This window comes from Chiloscyllium plagiosum, chromosome 23 (genome assembly GCF_004010195.1).
Source record: "Chiloscyllium plagiosum isolate BGI_BamShark_2017 chromosome 23, ASM401019v2, whole genome shotgun sequence".
NCBI lineage: Eukaryota > Metazoa > Chordata > Chondrichthyes > Orectolobiformes > Hemiscylliidae > Chiloscyllium > Chiloscyllium plagiosum.
In genome coordinates, this window is record NC_057732.1 from 52,383,047 (window position 1) to 52,401,797 (window position 18,751).

The window sequence follows — 18,751 nt, forward strand, 5'->3', positions numbered from 1 at the left end:
TCCAAACTCACACTGACATGCCCACCCTCTAATAACCCGAGACCTACAGTAACCCTACACCCCAATAACCCCATACCCTCATCCCCATACCCCAGTGACCCTGTACCCCTCCCCCAGCCGTGTGTCACCGAGTTATAAAAGTCTGATCGTTACTTCATTCTCAGGATGATGCTGTCCTTAGTAAGGCTAGCCCATAATGCCCCTTCAGAAGGGAGAATTAGCTTCCTCATGAACCTGCAGTGGGGCCTGGGCTCCTTCAGGGGGCAGTCAGGAGTCACCCCCAGTGCTGGGGGTCTGGAGTCACGTGTAGGCCTGACTGGATGAGGCACTCTCCTTCCCTAAGTGACAACTACTGAGTTTTGACACTAACTTATTGTTCCAGATGTATTTAATTAATTCAGTTTTACTTGCTCCTGGCTGTCAGGGTGGGGGTGAGAACCCATCTGTGGATCGTTTGGCTGCAGCTCTGGATTCCCGACACTGTCACAACTGAACATAACCATAGCGCCATTCTGAATGCTTCCCGCTGCTCTTGTTGTCCGTGAACATTCTGTCGTCATGATTTGGAGATGCCAGTGTTGGACTGGGGTGGACAAAGTTAAAAATCACACAACACCAGGTTATAGTCCAACAGATTTAATTGGAAGTACACTAGCTTTCAATCAGAATTAAACCTGTTGGACGATAACCTGGTGTTATGTGATTTTTAACATTCTGTAGGTCCACCTTGTTCAATTTTACAACAGGAATTGTTACAGCTGGTGGTGGGGGGTTGGGGGGGGGGTGCGGTGAGTCCCCTTCTTACCTTGTAGATACAAGACTTTGCATTTAGGAAGAACAGCTCAATGGTGGCATTGTCCTTCAAATAAGCGATGCTTTCGATGTAGAACCTGCAAAAGAGTTAAAAACCCAGCGTAAACATCGTGAAGGAATGATGTTCTCTCTCTTCAGAACTTCTTATTAAAATTGTGAAGATTTCTTTAATGGTGAGTCAAACTGTGTTTGCAGACTAACATCAGACTAACTGAGTGAATCACATGCTCAGCTTTTGTTTGGAGTACAGAGTAGGAAAGATGATTGGGGAATGTTTAAAAATTCTGATGATCACAATTTGGTGAGATTTCATTGAAAAATAAATGGATAACTTTAACTGTCTACTCTTGTTTGGTCACCATTGAATTATTTGTCCTGTGTTTAGCAACAGCATGAACTTCACTACAGCCAGAGAATTGCTAGGCTCAATATCCCCTCTCGATTACATCACTTAAAGTGTACTTTCTGAAGCAGGAGAGCTCCAGTGTCACTGTGACCTAACCTGGTATTTAGCTGCTTGGAAGGGAATTCTGTACTAACGTCATAATGGGAGCCACATCAGAGAGGGAAGGCACAGCCTCAATCTGGGTGTAACAGGGGATTAGCTAAACAATGACATCTGAAAGGTGATTCTTTAACGCACTTGACCTGCAGTTTTGCCTTTGTTCCTGAGCAGTACATCCCCCTTGCCCTCGCTCACTGTCAGTCAGTGGGGACACTGGATTCATTCTGTATTTATTGCAGAAAAAGTTCTCAGATCAATTTTGTTGCTGCTGTAAAAGATGCAGATGGTGATAGTGAAGGGGCTGCAGCACCTTCTCCTGGGGGTAGCTGAGAAAGAAGAATTGAGGCCACAGTTGGGTCAGCCACAGTAAATAGCAGGACAATGGGCTGAATGGCCTCCTACTGCTTCTAGCTGGCATGTAACATGAGAAATTGCCATCGTTACGTGGCATTTCTGACCCTCACCCAACTCCCAGCCCTTTTTCTAGGCAGATGCCAGGCTGGGCATCAACGTGTGCTTGGTGATCGACTGGGGATCGGCTTGTGGGGGATTGCTTGTGGAAAGGGTTAACAAGAACCGACTCCAAGAACTGAAATCTGGCATCCTCACGGGGCCCACAGGAGTAATCCTTCTTCCGAGAGTGGACCTTGCACACTCGATCTCCAGTCCACGGCCACTGACCCTGTCAGGGTATCAGAGGATGCATGGGACCTCAAGGTGGTTTAGACACGGTGAGGGAGTGAGTGAGGGAGCTACACTGAGGCTATATGTGACATTATGCACTGCAGTGTGAAAAACAGACAGATTACTCTGATGGTGCCTTTATACAGCAATCAAGGAAAGTATACAGGCAGGTACAGCAAGCATTTAGGACATGTAACAGTGCATTGGTCTTCACTGCAAGAGGATTTGAATTCAGAAGTTGGGATGTCTTACTACAGTTAGACAGAGCCTTGGTCAGACCACACCTGGGGTATTGTGTGCCGTTAGGGTCTCCCAGAGAGAGAGGGAGTGCTCTGGAGATTCACTCAGCCGATACCGGGGACGGCAGGACTGTCCCATGGGATCCTGGGCCTGTACTCACTGGAGTTTAGAGAGGGATCTGATTGAAACATATAAAATTCTAACAGAGCTGGACTGACTAGATACAGGGAGAATATTTCCCCAGGGTTGGGGGATCTAGAACCAGGGGACACAGTCTCAGGATTCCAGGGTAGACCATTTTGGACTGAGATGAATAATCATTTCTTCACTCGGAGGGTGGTGAACCTGTGGAATACTCTCCCACAGAAGGCCATGGAGGCCAAGTCTCTGAATAAATTCAAAAAAAGAGACAAATAAATGTTTAGATTTTAAAGACATGAAGTGACATGGGGAGAAAGTGGGGATTGAGATACAGGATCAGCCAAGAACATATTGAATGGCAGAGCAGGCTCGAAGGGCCGAATGGCCTACACTTTGTTCCTACATTTCCTCCGTCAACACCCTCACAATAAAACCACAACAAAATCAGTCAATTCCTCACGGGATGCTGGTGTAGACAAGTTCTGTCCAAACTGAGAGTGGTCTTTACCCAGGACCCAACAGTCTTGAAAGATCACAGGTAGGTCACTAGATAGAAGGCTGTGCGTGGCAAACCAAAATTACAACCAGTTACTATAAAAATGCAGCTAATTCCTTTGAAACCACAAAGTCTAATTGCAGTAAAGAGACTTGTCCTGCTGTCAATTCAGGAAATTATATTTGGTCACATCCTAAGATCCACTGAATTCTCTAACAGATGCTGAGTTGTGTTTTGTGATGTTGCAAACAAACAAACAAAACCTGAATTTATATGGCACCTTTCACAATCAATAGCATCCCAAAGACGCTGAGAGTCAACAAAGCACTGCTAAAGGCTGGTTACTGTTGTAATGTCATAGACTTACATAGCACTGAAACAGACCCTTTGGTTCAACAAGCCCATGCCGACCATAATCCCAAACTCTGGATGTAGGTTTAGTGTGTTGGTGGGTTTGTGGACTACCATGATGCTAAGGGGTCTGAGTAGTCTGGCAGTCATTTCCGAGATGCCTTTGATGTAGGGTGAGAAATCAGCGGACTATCTTCATTGAGTACCCATTCCTCTTCAATACTGTCTGCCAATTTCTGAGCAACAAACCCCAAACAGGAAGACAAAACACATCCAGAAACCCTAGCCACACTCCCCTACATCAAAGACATCTCGGAAATGACTGCCAGACTACTCAGACCCCTTGGCATCATGGTAGCCACAAAACGACATGACCCTCCCTCACTAGTATTCTCACATACGAATGAGGAAGGACACCACTTCGACTGGGACAACACATCCATCCCAGGACAAGCCAAACAGAGACACACACGAGAATTCCTAGAAGCATGGCACTCCAACAGAAACTCTATCAACAAACGCATTTACTTGGATTCCATTTACCACCCCCGCGAAAAGGAACAGGAAATGACATCACCATAGGAAATGTCATCACCAACCCAAGGAAATCTAAACACATAAATAGAAAATGGGCCATACCACCAGTGCTTCATTCGGAGGCTCACTGATGATGTTACCTAGTATGGTGACGAAGTATCAGAGAACGAACCTTCCAGCTCAGCGAGCAAACCTACATTCAGAACCTCAACCTGAGCAACAAATCTTCTCAAAACTCGATAATTCCAAACTAAATCAATTTACAGCAAGATCCCACATGCAGCAATGTGACAGCAACAGGGTAACCTGCCTCTGTGATGCTGTTTCAGGGATAACTATTGTCCAGGAGACCAGGGACAGCTGCCCCACTCTTCTTCAAAGTCAAGTCATAGGATCTTTTAACCCCTCTGACTCACTGATTGGACAGTGAGAGGGAGGTTAAGAGATAATATCATCCTCAAGTCCTACAGCGTGGCTGGAACCCTCAAACTTCCCCCGACAAGAGGACACCCATGAGCCACAGCTGACCAGCTCATAATGTAACCCGTGGAGGACGTGATTCAAAACCAATTTTATGTCCCAGGATATCCATGTTTTGGAGGGGGCAGTGGCTAGTGTCTCTGGGCATTACAGACTCAGTCATTCCCTAAATACCCAGGGGTTCCCCAGAACTGTACTCAGTTCTCTGGATTAATGATCCAATGAGAATCCCACTGGGCAATTCCCCCTGCCCCATCCAGCCTCTGAGCCAGAAGCTCCCAGTTGGTGGGCTCTAGGCGATGATGGTGAAGTAACCCAGCCAGACCTGTAAATCCCCCTGACCCACAGCAGCCGGAGCTTGGGGTGCTAGCCCGCTGTGTGTTGGCAAGGAAACGGAGCCTCTGTCTTCACTATCAACAGCCTCTGAACATCTGTTCATTGCTTCATGATATGTGAATGTCATAGGTAAGGGCAACATTTACTGCTCGTCTCTAACTGCCCTTAAACAGAGGGTATTGCTAGGTATTTCCGAGGGCAGTTAGGAGCCAGCCCTATTGCTATGGGTCTGGAGTCACATGAAGGCCAGACCACTTAAGGATGGCAGGTTTCCTTCATTGAAGGACATTAGTGAACCAACTGTGTTTTAATAATAATTGGGGCTAGTCCACTTGACTGTGGTGGGTTGGTCCACGCGGCTGTGGGTGGCGGGTTGGTCCACTCGGCTGTGGGGGTGTGTGGGGGGTTGGTCCACACGGCTGTGGGGGTGTGTGGGGGGTTGGTCCACACGGCTGTGGGTGGCGGATTGGTCCACTCGGCTGTGGGGTTGGTCCACTCGGCTGTTGGTCCACTTGGCTGTGGGGGAAAGATGTATAGTGCAGTTGAGTGGATAATGTTTGGAAGATATGTGTGTTTATGTTACAGCTTTAACAAGTTATAAAAATACATACAGTTTTAATAATGTCATAGAAACGTCAAGCAATGTTAAGAGGAGGGAGGATGCTTCAAACACATGTTGCTAAATTGTTGGAATGAGGTTTAAATGAGGAATAACTCCAGGATTCCCCAGCCCGTGCTGTCCATGTGACTGTTCAGGGCACGTCACATCATCGATAGTTTCTGGTCACAATTTGCTGCTAATGATTCTCAGCTTGCTCAGAAAATACCCTGCATTGTCACGATGTGTTGTGTATTTCTCTGCTCCCCCCACAATCACTCCTGAGGGTATAAGGGCCATCCAGCAATCCCTCGGTGGGAGGGGGGGGAGGTGTCCTGTGGGAGTTTAGGTCAGGGTCACTCCCACAGTAATGTGACCTCCACTTTCTGACCTGCACTCACTCGGATCTTCCCAAGCGATGAGAGAGGTGCTGGCTAATGTTTAACAGAATTCCTGTGGTTCTGCTCCTAATGGGCCTATGCTCCATACGGAGTTTTGAAGATTGGAAGATGATCTTGCTGAAACGTTGAGTATTCCAAGAGTATCCAACAGGGGACCCTGACAGAAACAAAGACAAATTGCTACAAAGGCGCGGTAGATCTGACAGCACCAACAACCCATCTCCTCCAGTTCCCCTCCGAGCCTCTCACCAATCCCAACTTGGAAATATATCGCCGTTCCTTCACTGTCGTTGGGTCACAAATCTGGAATTCCCTCTCTGAGGGACATTGTGGATCTACCTACAGCACATAGACTGCAGCGGTTCAAGAAGGCAGCTCACCCGCCACCTTCTCAAGGGGCAATTAGGGATGGGCAATAAATGCTGGGCCCAGCCAGTGACACCCAGATCCCACAAGTGAATAACAAAAAAGCAGGAATGCATGTTCCCCCTTTCCTCATCAGATTCCTAATGCCTGATCCGTGACCATACAGTGACCTCCCTAGTGTGAAGATTAGCCTGCTCTAGCAGTCTGCCTGCTCAGCTGGAAACCCAAGCTGACAATCAGGTTTACTTTCAAGGGAAAAGGATGTGCACTGTGGAGTTAAAAGGCCACAGTGTGTGGGGAAACCAAATTTCTAAATCAAAGCAATCAGCTCTCTCCTGGGACAAAAGGTGAGGTCTACAACTTGAAGAGATTTCAACAACATCATTCACAGGACGTGGGTACTTCTGTCTGGGCCAGCAGTTTAGGGAAAGTAAGGTCAGTTTTAAACTAAATACCAAGGGCAAGGGCCCAAATTTGGAAAGTTGTGGTGCATCAAAGAGTGGAGAGAATGCTCCAAAGGAAGGAATTAATGTGGGAAATGATCGACACAACAATAATAAGAAAGGGGAGAGATGCAGGTCTAAGAGCAAACCAACTGGTAAAAGTAGAGATTACTAAAATAATAAAAAACACAACAATAGTCCCACCTGCTCCCGAGGTGTGTAATACTATCTCACAACAGGCTGATTAGAAAAATAGGTTACTGAAAGACAAGATAAAAAGGACTAAACTTAAGGCACTATATTTCAAAGCAGAGTTGAGCGTGTGGGCTGGAAAAGCACAGCAGGTCAGGCAGGATCCGAGGAGCAGGAGAATCGATGTTTCAGGCATAAGCCCTTCATGAAGGGAATTCCTGATGAAGGGTTTATGCCTGAAACGTTGACACTCCTGCTCCTCGGATGCTGCCTGACCTGCTGTGCTTTTCCAGCACCACACTCTCGACTCTAATCTCCAGCATCTGCAGCCTTCACCTTCTCCTATATTCCAATGCACACAGCATTTGAAATTAAATAGAATGGCTAGTTGTACAAATTAAGGGAAGTAAGTACAATCTGTTGGCCGTAATTCCGACATGGTCACAGGATGACTTAGCTTGGGCCCTGAATATTGAAGGGTATTTGAAAATAGGAAGGACAGGAATCTAGGGAACTGTCAGGGACCTAGGTTCGATTCCACCCTCAGGTGACTGTTTGTGTGAGGTTTGTACATTTTCCTTGTGTCTGCGTGGGTTTCCTTTGGGTGCTCTGGTTTCCTCCAATGTAGAGGAGCTGGTGTTGGAGTGGGGGTGGACAAAGTTAAAAATCACGCAACACCAGGTTATGGTCCAACAGGTTTAATTGGAAGCACTAGCTTTTGGGGCGATGCTCCTTCATCAGGTGGTTCTCTCTCACAGTCCAAAGAGGAGTAGGTTAAGTGGATTGGCCTTGGGAAAGACAGGATTACAGGGGTAGGGGAGGGGGCTGGGAATAGGTCTGGTTGGGATGCTCTTCAGAGGGTCAGTGTTAACTCAGCGGGCTGAATGGCCTCTTTTCACACTGTATGGATCCTAACATGACGCCCACTCTTGTTAAGACCCAGAACCCACTCTCTGTATCTGCTCCCTGTTAATTCTGGTATTTTTGCAGCAAGGTAATCACAGTTAATCACTGTTGCAACAAACTTTAACTTCACAGCAAACCTCCTGATCCTAGTTCTCACACTTGTGTTCGGTGAGCACTACCAAGCAACAAATCTAATTGCTGCTGCAAGTTGTTCTACTGAAGTCTGACTGCACTCCTGAATCAGGAAACGTTTTTTTTTCAAAATTAAGGTATATATCATTCAATCAGATCAGGGGAAGACTGTGCAAAGACTGCATTGTGAGCAATAAGAAATGAGGGTGGATCTATCTTCGGTCAGACAATAGGCTGTATCTCCATGTGTATAAATGCAAAATAAAAATTATATTGCTAAGCTCCGACTAAGGGAATTATCAGTGGATGCTAATGAAATGCTTCATTACTTTCCAATTACAAAATGTGCATAAAAATGTTGTTTAAAATCTCAAATAGTTTTGAAATTATGTATTTGGGAAACACTCAAAAACTTAATTTATTGCTTGGGAGATGTCGGTGTTGGACTGGGGTGGACAAAGTTAAAAATCACACAACACCAGGTTATAGTCCGACAGGTTTAATTGGAAGCACTAGCTTTCAGAGCGCTGTTCCTTCATCAACCACCTGATGAAGGAGCGTTGCTCCGAAAGCTAGTGTACTTCCAATTAAACGGACTATAACCTAGTGTTGTGTGATTTTTAACTTAATTCACTGTCAAATGGACTCAAGTTTATCCGGTCAATGAACAGCAGAGGGCGCAGCAAGCTAATAAAACGATGATCAAACTTTGATTTCTTCTCGAAGCAGAAACAAAGCTTCTCTGAAATAACAACCTCAGAGGAATCAAATTTGCAGAATGTTCATCATAAAAGGTCCAAAAATTTCAGAAACAACATTAGATCATAGAATCCCTAGAGTGTGAAATCAGGCCATTTGGCCCAGTGAGTTGACACTGACCGTTCAAACAGCATCCCACCCCATACCTCTGCATTTCCCACGGCTAACATATCTATCCCTGGACATTATGGGGCAATTTCCCATGGACACTATGGTCGATCCCACCCCAACCTACAAACCTTTGGACTGCAGGAGGAAACCAGAGCAAACCCATACACACACGGGGAGAATGTGCAAACTCCACACAGTCACCCAAGGGTGGAAATGAACCCAGGTCCCTGGCACCAGTGCTAACCACTGAGCCACCAAGGCGAACAGCTACATGAGGAGGCCATTCAGCCCTTTGAGACTGTTTCACCATTCGATACGATCATGGCTGATCATTCAACTCAGTGAATCGTTCCACGTAACTCTTTGTCCTTACAACTTTATGATATAAGTTCATTAAGCATGAATTTACATAGCACCGTTAATGAGATAATAGATGGCGAGACCCATCACTGGGTAAATCTAACAGCAGGCCACAAAATAAATAGCAAGGCAGATTAGTCAAAGAGGTCGGTTTTAAAAGGTGTCCGAAACAAGGACAGTTGGAGATTGTAATGAGGGAATTCCTGAGAGTAGGGCCTTGGCAACTGCTGGCATGGTAACCAACGGCAGGGGGATTATAATTGGGCGTTTGAAAGCTAGAGGAGCACAGGGATACAGGACAGACCAGAGGGTGTTACAGAGAGATGGAGGAGGTTACAGAGATAGGGAGGGGTGTAGGGGCTGGAGGAGGTTACAGAGATAGGGAGGGGTGTAGGGGCTGGAGGAGGTTACAGAGATAGGGAGGGGTGTAGGGGCTGGAGGAGGTTACAGAGATAGGGAGGGGTGTAGGGGCTGGAGGAGGTTACAGAGATAGGGAGGGGTGTAGGGGCTGGAGGAGGTTACAGAGATAGGGAGGGGTGTAGGGGCTGGAGGAGGTTACAGAGATAGGGAGGGGTGTAGGGGCTGGAGGAGGTTACAGAGATAGGGAGGGGTGTAGGGGCTGGAGGAGGTTACAGAGATAGGGAGGGGTGTAGGGGCTGGAGGAGGTTACAGAGATAGGGAGGGGTGTAGGGGCTGGAGGAGGTTACAGAGATAGGGAGGGGTGTAGGGGCTGGAGGAGGTTACAGAGATAGGGAGGGGTGTAGGGGCTGGAGGAGGTTACAGAGATAGGGAGGGGTGTAGGGGCTGGAGGAGGTTACAGAGATAGGGAGGGGTGTAGGGGCTGGAGGAGGTTACAGAGATAGGGAGGGGTGTAGGGGCTGGAGGAGGTTACAGAGATAGGGAGGGGTGTAGGGGCTGGAGGAGGTTACAGAGATAGGGAGGGGTGTAGGGGCTGGAGGAGGTTACAGAGATAGGGAGGGGTGTAGGGGCTGGAGGAGGTTACAGAGATAGGGAGGGGTGTAGGGGCTGGAGGAGGTTACAGAGATAGGGAGGGGTGTAGGGGCTGGAGGAGGTTACAGAGATAGGGAGGGGTGTAGGGGCTGGAGGAGGTTACAGAGATAGGGAGGGGTGTAGGGGCTGGAGGAGGTTACAGAGATAGGGAGGGGTGTAGGGGCTGGAGGAGGTTACAGAGATAGGGAGGGGTGTAGGGGCTGGAGGAGGTTACAGAGATAGGGAGGGGTGTAGGGGCTGGAGGAGGTTACAGAGATAGGGAGGGGTGTAGGGGCTGGAGGAGGTTACAGAGATAGGGAGGGGTGTAGGGGCTGGAGGAGGTTACAGAGATAGGGAGGGGTGTAGGGGCTGGAGGAGGTTACAGAGATAGGGAGGGGTGTAGGGGCTGGAGGAGGTTACAGAGATAGGGAGGGGTGTAGGGGCTGGAGGAGGTTACAGAGATAGGGAGGGGTGTAGGGGCTGGAGGAGGTTACAGAGATAGGGAGGGGTGTAGGGGCTGGAGGAGGTTACAGAGATAGGGAGGGGTGTAGGGGCTGGAGGAGGTTACAGAGATAGGGAGGGGTGTAGGGGCTGGAGGAGGTTACAGAGATAGGGAGGGGTGTAGGGGCTGGAGGAGGTTACAGAGATAGGGAGGGGTGTAGGGGCTGGAGGAGGTTACAGAGATAGGGAGGGGTGTAGGGGCTGGAGGAGGTTACAGAGATAGGGAGGGGTGTAGGGGCTGGAGGAGGTTACAGAGATAGGGAGGGGTGTAGGGGCTGGAGGAGGTTACAGAGATAGGGAGGGGTGTAGGGGCTGGAGGAGGTTACAGAGATAGGGAGGGGTGTAGGGGCTGGAGGAGGTTACAGAGATAGGGAGGGGTGTAGGGGCTGGAGGAGGTTACAGAGATAGGGAGGGGTGTAGGGGCTGGAGGAGGTTACAGAGATAGGGAGGGGTGTAGGGGCTGGAGGAGGTTACAGAGATAGGGAGGGGTGTAGGGGCTGGAGGAGGTTACAGAGATAGGGAGGGGTGTAGGGGCTGGAGGAGGTTACAGAGATAGGGAGGGGTGTAGGGGCTGGAGGAGGTTACAGAGATAGGGAGGGGTGTAGGGGCTGGAGGAGGTTACAGAGATAGGGAGGGGTGTAGGGGCTGGAGGAGGTTACAGAGATAGGGAGGGGTGTAGGGGCTGGAGGAGGTTACAGAGATAGGGAGGGGTGTAGGGGCTGGAGGAGGTTACAGAGATAGGGAGGGGTGTAGGGGCTGGAGGAGGTTACAGAGATAGGGAGGGGTGTAGGGGCTGGAGGAGGTTACAGAGATAGGGAGGGGTGTAGGGGCTGGAGGAGGTTACAGAGATAGGGAGGGGTGTAGGGGCTGGAGGAGGTTACAGAGATAGGGAGGGGTGTAGGGGCTGGAGGAGGTTACAGAGATAGGGAGGGGTGTAGGGGCTGGAGGAGGTTACAGAGATAGGGAGGGGTGTAGGGGCTGGAGGAGGTTACAGAGATAGGGAGGGGTGTAGGGGCTGGAGGAGGTTACAGAGATAGGGAGGGGTGTAGGGGCTGGAGGAGGTTACAGAGATAGGGAGGGGTGTAGGGGCTGGAGGAGGTTACAGAGATAGGGAGGGGTGTAGGGGCTGGAGGAGGTTACAGAGATAGGGAGGGGTGTAGGGGCTGGAGGAGGTTACAGAGATAGGGAGGGGTGTAGGGGCTGGAGGAGGTTACAGAGATAGGGAGGGGTGTAGGGGCTGGAGGAGGTTACAGAGATAGGGAGGGGTGTAGGGGCTGGAGGAGGTTACAGAGATAGGGAGGGGTGTAGGGGCTGGAGGAGGTTACAGAGATAGGGAGGGGTGTAGGGGCTGGAGGAGGTTACAGAGATAGGGAGGGGTGTAGGGGCTGGAGGAGGTTACAGAGATAGGGAGGGGTGTAGGGGCTGGAGGAGGTTACAGAGATAGGGAGGGGTGTAGGGGCTGGAGGAGGTTACAGAGATAGGGAGGGGTGTAGGGGCTGGAGGAGGTTACAGAGATAGGGAGGGGTGTAGGGGCTGGAGGAGGTTACAGAGATAGGGAGGGGTGTAGGGGCTGGAGGAGGTTACAGAGATAGGGAGGGGTGTAGGGGCTGGAGGAGGTTACAGAGATAGGGAGGGGTGTAGGGGCTGGAGGAGGTTACAGAGATAGGGAGGGGTGTAGGGGCTGGAGGAGGTTACAGAGATAGGGAGGGGTGTAGGGGCTGGAGGAGGTTACAGAGATAGGGAGGGGTGTAGGGGCTGGAGGAGGTTACAGAGATAGGGAGGGGTGTAGGGGCTGGAGGAGGTTACAGAGATAGGGAGGGGTGTAGGGGCTGGAGGAGGTTACAGAGATAGGGAGGGGTGTAGGGGCTGGAGGAGGTTACAGAGATAGGGAGGGGTGTAGGGGCTGGAGGAGGTTACAGAGATAGGGAGGGGTGTAGGGGCTGGAGGAGGTTACAGAGATAGGGAGGGGTGTAGGGGCTGGAGGAGGTTACAGAGATAGGGAGGGGTGTAGGGGCTGGAGGAGGTTACAGAGATAGGGAGGGGTGTAGGGGCTGGAGGAGGTTACAGAGATAGGGAGGGGTGTAGGGGCTGGAGGAGGTTACAGAGATAGGGAGGGGTGTAGGGGCTGGAGGAGGTTACAGAGATAGGGAGGGGTGTAGGGGCTGGAGGAGGTTACAGAGATAGGGAGGGGTGTAGGGGCTGGAGGAGGTTACAGAGATAGGGAGGGGTGTAGGGGCTGGAGGAGGTTACAGAGATAGGGAGGGGTGTAGGGGCTGGAGGAGGTTACAGAGATAGGGAGGGGTGTAGGGGCTGGAGGAGGTTACAGAGATAGGGAGGGGTGTAGGGGCTGGAGGAGGTTACAGAGATAGGGAGGGGTGTAGGGGCTGGAGGAGGTTACAGAGATAGGGAGGGGTGTAGGGGCTGGAGGAGGTTACAGAGATAGGGAGGGGTGTAGGGGCTGGAGGAGGTTACAGAGATAGGGAGGGGTGTAGGGGCTGGAGGAGGTTACAGAGATAGGGAGGGGTGTAGGGGCTGGAGGAGGTTACAGAGATAGGGAGGGGTGTAGGGGCTGGAGGAGGTTACAGAGATAGGGAGGGGTGTAGGGGCTGGAGGAGGTTACAGAGATAGGGAGGGGTGTAGGGGCTGGAGGAGGTTACAGAGATAGGGAGGGGTGTAGGGGCTGGAGGAGGTTACAGAGATAGGGAGGGGTGTAGGGGCTGGAGGAGGTTACAGAGATAGGGAGGGGTGTAGGGGCTGGAGGAGGTTACAGAGATAGGGAGGGGTGTAGGGGCTGGAGGAGGTTACAGAGATAGGGAGGGGTGTAGGGGCTGGAGGAGGTTACAGAGATAGGGAGGGGTGTAGGGGCTGGAGGAGGTTACAGAGATAGGGAGGGGTGTAGGGGCTGGAGGAGGTTACAGAGATAGGGAGGGGTGTAGGGGCTGGAGGAGGTTACAGAGATAGGGAGGGGTGTAGGGGCTGGAGGAGGTTACAGAGATAGGGAGGGGTGTAGGGGCTGGAGGAGGTTACAGAGATAGGGAGGGGTGTAGGGGCTGGAGGAGGTTACAGAGATAGGGAGGGGTGTAGGGGCTGGAGGAGGTTACAGAGATAGGGAGGGGTGTAGGGGCTGGAGGAGGTTACGAGGGGGTGTAGGGGCTGGAGGGGGTTACAGAGATAGTGAGGGGGTGTTATCATGGGCTGATGTGAAAACTAAGTTGCGGATTGTGAAATGTTGGTGCAAGTGATTGTCAGAATGTGGGAACGTTGTGAAACATGGATCTGGCCAGATGGTGAGTTAGCTCCCAGGGAGCAGAAATGTTGGGGAATGTTGTAGCCTGTGCTCAGAATGAAAATACTATAGCGGAGAATATTTGATCGTTGGAACTTGAACTTCGTGAACCTTTGAGATTCCCGCTTCATTTTACAATTTACTTGCTTTCAAAGTCACTCGACTTTGATTGAGTTTGTGTTTCTTTTGCAGTCTTCTCCTGGGTTTTGTTGTTTAAACAGGGACACGGTGATAATACAGACAAGAATGTTTATCTCTGGATTCTGATTTACTGTAATTGGATCATTTCCCCAGAACTCACTCAGGAGTGACTTCATTCAGAGGGAGAGGAGTCAGCAGCTCTTGTAAAGATAAAATAGAATAAATCCTGCCAGCATGATTTATCAAAGCAAAGCCAAAACGAAATGACAAAGATGTGTGGATGTCTACTGTTAGTGCTTAATCAGGCATTTGGCATATTCTCTGCTCAAAATGAAGATGTATTCTGTAAAACTTGTGGAGCAGCTTCCCTGAAACCACCATCACTCTTCAGGGCTACAGTGAGGGATCATTGTGATGCCCTGCTATTCTTTCAAGGGCCCAACTTGCTAAGTGTGTTTATGTAATAAATTTTGAATGAGATTGATTATTGCACTCAGTCCAGTTCTGAAACCCGTCATCTCTGTTTATGACCTGAGGCAGTTCAGCAAAAGCTGAATCCAGCATGGTTTACTCTGTGGCCAATCTCTCATCTCAGTCCGTCCATTAAGAACAGACCCGTTTGTCATGGGAAATGTGTTATGTTTGTCAATGTTATCATGGTTACACATTTCAGTGACTGTTGACTGAACAATTCATCAGAGAGTCAAACCTGGCCAGTGCACACTGGTCCCACACCCTGATGGAAGCCGTGTCACTGATATTCATACTCAGGCAGACAGCAACATGAGGAGCTCAATGATGATGCTTAAAAACTTCCCCTCCCTCTCCAATTTCGAATCCACACTTGTGCTATTTTTAACAGATCTGTCCAATAACTTCTTATCACTGGGGACAGGCAGAAATTGTTGTAGAAAGTTTGCTAAAAATGGCGCTGGGGTAATTAACCTGAGATACCTCAGGGTCAGATAAACATCAGCCCACTGTCGTTCTCTGACATTTTAGGTATGCGTGTTTCTTTTGCTGTCTGTGTACATCTGCTCGGTTCTGCATTTTCCAAGTGTTGCACGCGCATGAATGTGTCCTTCTGAACCTTGTGGGTGAATAATGCTGGGTATATTTGCTTTGCTCTGTGTGTTACATGACTGAAAGTATTGCTGTGTATGTGTGTCTTTGTATGTGTATTTGTGTAGATGTGCATATCCCTATGTGTCTGTGTGTGTGTAAATGTGTGCTTGTGAGTGTGTACCTATGTGTGTGTGCATGTGTGCCTATGCGTCTCTGCGTGTTTGTGCACATGTGTGTAAAGTGTGTGTCTGCATGTGTCGGGCTTGAATGCTGTTGCTCTGTGTAAGTCAGTGTGACACTGACTGTGTGCACGAATATCTGTTCTTGCAAATGTAAAGTTGGAAAGAATGTTGTGTTTTCAGATTGCCTCTTTAATTTTGGAAATAATGGAAGAATGAAAGGAGTTATGTGACCTGTTCTGAATTCTGCCTAATGTGAAGTTTGGATGACTTGAGTTCAGGCCTAAAGTTCGGTAAGTCAACATTAAGAGGCTTTAGTGAACAGAGCAATCTACAATGGACGGTAAGAGAGGACATCTCTGGATCCCTAGATTCAGGTCCAACTTTCTCATCAAAGGCCATATTCAAGGGTTACTCTTCGAGTCAAGGTATAGTTAACCCTTTATTCCAAACTGACTGTTAACACTTAAAGGGGGTGGCTGGGTTACCTTACTGGGAAGGTGTAGGATGCTGACAATGAAAGAATAAAGAATAACCATTGTGTGGGACTTTGGATTCTGTTGATGGACTGATGGTCATCAAGTCTCACTTAGACATGTCAGGTGTTGTAAACAGTTATTCTTTAAGATGACTATTTAATTCCAAGATTGATTGGATTTGAGGGTCTAGAGGACAGGTAATTAGCATTTCTACCTGGATAAAAGGATCACGTCATTCACACTGCCATGGAGATGAGGTTTGAAAGTGAAGTATACACAGCAAGCCATAAGACCATTAGACATAGGAGTAGAAGTAAGGCCATTCGGCCCATTGAGTCCACTCTGCCATTCAATTATGGCTGATGGGCATTTCAACGCCACTTACCCGCACTCTCCCCATATTCCTTGCGAGATCAATAATTTATCAATCTCTGCCTTGAAGACATTTAACCTCCCGGCCTCCACTGCACTCCGTGGCAATGAATTCCACAGGCCCACCACTCTCTGGCTGAAGAAATGTCTAATTTCTGTTCTAAATTGACCCCCTCTAATTCTAAGGCTGTGCCCACAGGACCAAGTCTCCCCACCTGACGGAAACAACTTTCCAGTGTCCACCCTTTCTAAGCCATGCATTATCCTGTAAGTTTCTATTAGACCTCCCCTTAATCTTCTAAACTCTAATGAATACAATCCCAGGATCCTCAGCTGTTCATCATATGTTAGACCTACCATTCCAGGGATCATCCATGTGAATCTCCGCTGGACACCCTCCAGTGCCAGTATGTCCTTCCTGAGATGTGGGGCCCAAAGCTGGACACAGTATTCTAACTAGAGCTTTATAAAGTCAGTAGCACATCGCTGCTTTTATATTCCAACCCTCTTGAGATAAATGACAACATAACATTTGCTTTCTTAATCAAGGACTGAACCTGCAAGTCGACCCTTAGAGAATCCTGCACTAGCACTCCCAGATCCCTTTGCACTTTGGCTTTATGAATTTTCTCATCGTTTAGAAAATAGTCCATGCCTGTATTTTTTTTTCTAAAGTGCAAGACCTCGCATTTGCTCACATTGAACTTCACCAGCCATTTCCTGGACCACTCCCCTAAACTGTCTAAATCTTTCTGCAGCCTCTCCACCTCCTCAGTACTACCTGCCTGTCCACCTAACTTCCTATCATCGGCAAACTTCGCTAGAATGACCCCAGTCCCTTCATCCAGATCATTAATATATAAAGTGAACAGCTGCGGCCCCAACACTGAACCCTATGGGACCCCACTTGTCACTGGCTGCCAGTCCGAAAAAGTACCTTTTATCCCAACTCTCTGCCTTCTGTCAGACAGCCAATCCTCAATTCATGCCAGTAGCTCACCTCGAACACCATGGGCCCTCACTTCACTCAGCACCCTCCCGTGAGGCACCTTATCAAAGGCCTTTTGGAAGTCTAGGTAGACCACATCCACTGGGTTTCCCTGGTCTAGCCTACTTGTTACCTCTTCAAAGAATTCTAACAGGTTTGTCAGGCATGACCTCCCCTTACTAAATCCATGCTGACTTGTTTTAATCTGACCCTGCACTTCCAAGAATTTAGAAATCTCATCGTTACTGATGGATTCTCGAATTTTACCTACAACCAAGCTTAGGCTAATCAGCCTATAATTTTCCACCTTTTGTCTTGAAAGCCATTGCAACATTGGCTTGCAGGGCTTTCTGAGATACTACTGAAACTTAGAGAACCCAGTATATCCACAAAATCTGAGACACAGTGAGAGTATGGAAAGATAGAGGTGGTCAGTCTCTTTGACCATCAGGTAGATTGTGAGTCAGAGCTCACACTCAGATTGAAGAAATTTATTTGTGAGGATTTAAATGAGATGGAAAGACTTACCTAACTTTGGTTAGCGAGCAACATCTCTAAAGTAACCTTAAAAATCACACAACACCAGGTTATAGTCCAACAGGTTTAATTGGAAGCACTAGCTTTCGGAGCGACGCTCCTTCACAGGTGGTTGTGATGAAGGAACAGTGCTCCAAAAGCTAGTGTGCTTCCAATTAAACCTGTTGGACTATAACCTGGTGTTGTGTGATTTTTAACTTTGTACACCCCAGTCCAACACCGGCATCTCCAAATCATAAAGTAACCTTCATTGTGAAAATCAGTTCTGGGTTTACACTGAGCTGGGAAAGGGAAAGGGAGAAAACCATTAAAATTTGATAATACCTTTGGACTGGTTCTGGGACAAGAAAGTGTCAATTTAATGAAAGAATAAAGAATAACCATTGTGTGGGATTTTGGATTCTGTTACAATACCAAACCTGAGATAATTCCCGTCAGTAAAAATATAAATCACCCACTAAGTAGAGTTTGGTCAATGTTTGCTTTTAGATTGTAGGAGATGTCTTAAAATGTAAAATTTTGTCAAGTGATCCTTTCAGTAAGTCACTAGAAATTCAAACATCTTTTTAAAGCTAGTGGTCACTCTAGGGCTCGTAACATTCTGTTGCAGTGTGTACATTTCACTGTGTATGTGAGAGTATTATTCACTGTGTATGTGACAGTAATATTACCCAGGAGGTCAGAAGGTGTAGTAACAGAAGTAGACCATTCAGTCTTTTGAGAGAAAACAATACCCCTCAACTCTGCCTTAGAAAAGCAACATCTAATTTCAAAACCTCCCCAATTCTAGACTCAACCACAAGACACACCATAATTTTAACATCCACCTTGTCAAGTCATTTCAGGACTTCATAAACTTCGACAAAATCAACTCTCACTATTCTAAACTCCAGTACAAACAAGCCTAATGTGTCCAACATTTCCTCATTAAACACGCTGCTCATTCCAAGGGATCACTGTAACAAACCTCTGCTGAACCACCTCCAATGTACTTCCTTCCTCATTTAAGTAAGGAGACCTGGACTGCACAGAGTGGTCGCCCCAGGCCCTCGTATAACTGCAGCATAACATTTCTAAAAACCAAAACAATTGCCGTTGCCATAAATCAGAAACAAAAACGCCCTCCCCCTCCCCTATCTTCTGTGTATAAACCGACATTTTCCAAGATACTATCAGGTCTGAGGAAGGGTCACCAGACCTGAAACATTAACTCTGATTTCTCTTCGCAGATTATGCCAGCCCTGCTTAGCTTTTCCAGCCACTTGTTTCTGTTTCTCCTTGCTTTTCTTTCAATATTCCTCTCGCCTTCTTAATCACGAGACGTACCTATGTACTGAGTTTTAATGACTCACGTAATAGATC

General features: G+C 48.1%; 1 protein-coding gene across 6 annotated transcripts in view; it reads right to left on the minus strand.

The window, feature by feature from the left end:
* frmd4a (FERM domain containing 4A) overlaps positions 1–18,751 on the minus strand; it is a 721,373-nt gene that overhangs the window by 175,244 nt on the left and 527,378 nt on the right. For all 6 annotated transcript variants that reach the window (XM_043714187.1, XM_043714188.1, XM_043714186.1 and 3 more), the window contains one exon: positions 806–890. In XM_043714187.1, the coding sequence (XP_043570122.1) occupies positions 806–890 (85 nt within the window). The remainder of the gene's footprint in view (positions 1–805; positions 891–18,751) is intronic.